This window comes from Lagopus leucura, unplaced genomic scaffold (genome assembly GCF_019238085.1).
Source record: "Lagopus leucura isolate 7727_CA_CO unplaced genomic scaffold, USGS_WTPT01 33753-0_obj-0_obj, whole genome shotgun sequence".
Taxonomy (NCBI): Eukaryota; Metazoa; Chordata; class Aves; order Galliformes; family Phasianidae; genus Lagopus; species Lagopus leucura.
Genome location: NW_024966482.1, coordinates 1 through 2696, shown reverse-complemented (window position 1 = coordinate 2696; position 2696 = coordinate 1). Strand labels below are relative to the sequence as shown.

General features: G+C 65.9%; 1 protein-coding gene across 1 annotated transcript; it reads right to left on the bottom strand.

The window, feature by feature from the left end:
* Positions 1–199: 199 nt before the first annotated feature.
* Positions 200–1952, bottom strand: LOC122192600 (serine/threonine-protein phosphatase 2B catalytic subunit gamma isoform-like; the record flags this gene model as incomplete). The annotated part of the gene is made up of 5 exons (XM_042893204.1): positions 200–359; positions 432–509; positions 941–1080; positions 1543–1688; positions 1841–1952. Coding segments are annotated over 5 exons (621 nt in total), but the record flags the coding sequence as incomplete, so codon positions are not given.
* Between the last annotated feature and the right edge of the window lie 744 nt (positions 1953–2696).

Genomic DNA, 2696 nt, shown 5'->3' with positions numbered 1-2696 from the left:
GTCTGCGTGAAGCACGACTGGAGCCGAGCACGGAGCCACGACCCGCAGGGCAGCACAGCGACTCCCCACGGCGCTCACAGGGCAGCGGGGCTGCAGCCCCCCCCCATCAGCAGCTCCTCCTTCATGGAATGCACCCAGCGCCACGGAGCATCGCTCCCAACGTGGCAGCAGCCAACAGCGTGAATCACAGCGCAGCAGCGCAGCACGCAGCTCCTCACCGCGCAGCCAAAAGGGCCCCAGCAGCCCGGAGCCGCCCAGCCTTACCCTTGTTGTTGTAGACGTCCAGGTAATTGGGCGCAGAGAAGATGGTGATTAAGGACGGAAAGCCCGTGGTCTGGCTCTTCCTGTACATTCGGTACCTGAGGAAGAGGGGAGGCTGAGCAGCGCTGCGCCGGGGCGGCGCGGAGGCGACGCTGTGCACCCAAACCTACCCTGCGTCCTGGGCCTCGTGAGCGCGGATTACAGAAAGCAAACTGTTGTTCTGCAAAAAATCACAAACTGCAGGATAACTGGAAAACAAAACCACACGTGGGTTAGCACAGAGCACAGCAGAGCCGCTCGCAGCCCCGCGGTGCCCAGCTGCCCGGCACAGCTCGGATCCCATCACAGAGACGGACTGAAAGCGTTCCGCAGAGCCGACCCCGCTGCCACGCTCCCCATTCAGCAGCTCGAGGGCAGCACTGCTTCACTTTCAGAGAGGACGGGTTGCCTCCCTGCGCTGCCAGCAGCCCTGCTTGGGCACAAGAGAAAACCTTGGGTCCACCCAGCATGGGAGGAACGGCCCCAGTCGGCACAGCGGGGCTCGGGTTGGACGTGGGGAAAAATATCTCGGGAAGAGCGGGGCTGTGAGGGGGGCCGCCATCCCTGAGGGCTCCAGAGCACACGGGTGGGTCGGGGTCCTCACCCACCTCGGCCTGAGGTCCTTTCGCCCCCCACTCACCTATAGAAATAGGAGCAGCCCCGAACGGTGTTGTGGGCAAAGTGCTCCACCGACTTCTCGCTGCCGTAATCCTCCGAGGGGTCGGACCACAGCAGGTCGCACATGGGCCCGAAGGCGGGGGGCTCCTTGAACCTGTCTAACTGAAGGGGGCACGGCGCCTCAGGGCAGCGCCCAGCCTCCAGCCTCCGGCCCCCCGCACGGCACCTCCCCACCAGGATCCATGCAGCCCCACGCAGCAGCACCCAGCGCCCAGCGCCCAGCGCCCAGCACCCAGCACCCAGCACCCAGCGCCCAGCACCCAGCACCCAGCACCCAGCGCCCAGCGCCCAGCACCCAGCGCCCAGCGCCCAGCGCCCAGCACCCAGCGCCCAGCGCCCAGCGCCCAGCGCCCAGCGCCCAGCACCCAGCGCCCAGCGCCCAGCACCCAGCGCCCAGCACCCAGCGCCCAGCACCCAGCACCCAGCACCCAGCACCCAGCGCCCAGCGCCCAGCGCCCAGCACCCAGCACCCAGCGCCCAGCGCCCAGCGCCCAGCGCCCAGCACCCAGCACCCAGCGCCGCGCTCCTCCCTGCATCCGAGCAGGGCTGCACCCCACGACTTACTTTCCGAATGTCGTCTAGACAGGTGATTTCTGGAGACAGCCCCCCGTGGACGCACAGGAATTGTTGGTTGAGGAGGGCGGCGAGAGGAAGACAGTCGAAGGTGTCCATGCAGGCATCGTAAACCCGCTCCGAGTACTTGATCCGACCTGGGGGGCACAGGGTCAGCGTGGGGCACGGCTGGAAGCACAGCTCACTGCTGCTGCTCGCAGCCCCTCCTGCAGCCCCTCCTGCACAGAACGAGGAGCGCGGAGCACAGCTCCCATCCATCCCGACCCACGGAGCCCGCGGTGCCACTCACACTCCTGTTTGAAGGTGAAGTACTCGGTCAGGTGCCTGCACTCGTGGTTCCCTCGCAGGAGGAACAGTGTTTTGGGATGGTTTATCTTCAAGCTCCATAAATACAGCACGCACTGCAGGAAAGGGAAGGAGGGCCGAGCGTAAAACCCCAACGCAGGGGCTCACGGCTGCGGGCTGCAGCACAGCTGCTGGGTGGACACCCAGAGAGGAGCCCTGAGCGCAGCCCAGCCCTACAAGCAGCTGCAGACCCCAGAGCTGCAGCCCTGCAGAGCGGCTCCTGCCCTGAATACGAGCACAAGCTGCGCGCAGCCAGCAGAAACGGCGCCTCATGGCCTCGGGTGGCGGAGGGACGCTGCACAGGAGCAGGCAGAACAACGCCACCGTGGGAAGCGCTGAGCTGCAGCTCCGCACCGAGCGGCTGAGGTCTCTGTTCAGCTTTAATCACCGCACAGGAGGCAGCGAGTTGAAGGCCGGCTAAATTACGGCACGTGCGATTCTTAATTAGCCGGCGCTGGCGCGTCCCGTTGTAATTGGATTTGAAAAAGCGACCTGGCAAAGGTGCACAGCACCACTGCTGCACCTCTGGGATGCACAGAGCGCGTTGCTGCTCACTGCATTCCTGCCCTCAGAGCCCCGCAGGGCGCCGCAGCTCTGGGTTCAGCACAGATCCCTGCTGCAGGAGCGCAAACGCAGCCGGAAGCCGTGCAACGAAGCGCAGCTGCTCTGCACGAAGCTCCGGCCCCCTGCAGGGAAGCCCCCAGCCCCACACCTCCCACTGCCCCGCGCTGCTACAGGGCAGCCCTCCGTTTGGTTGCAGACATGAGAGCCGTCAGCCCTGCGCTGCTGCACAGCCCAAC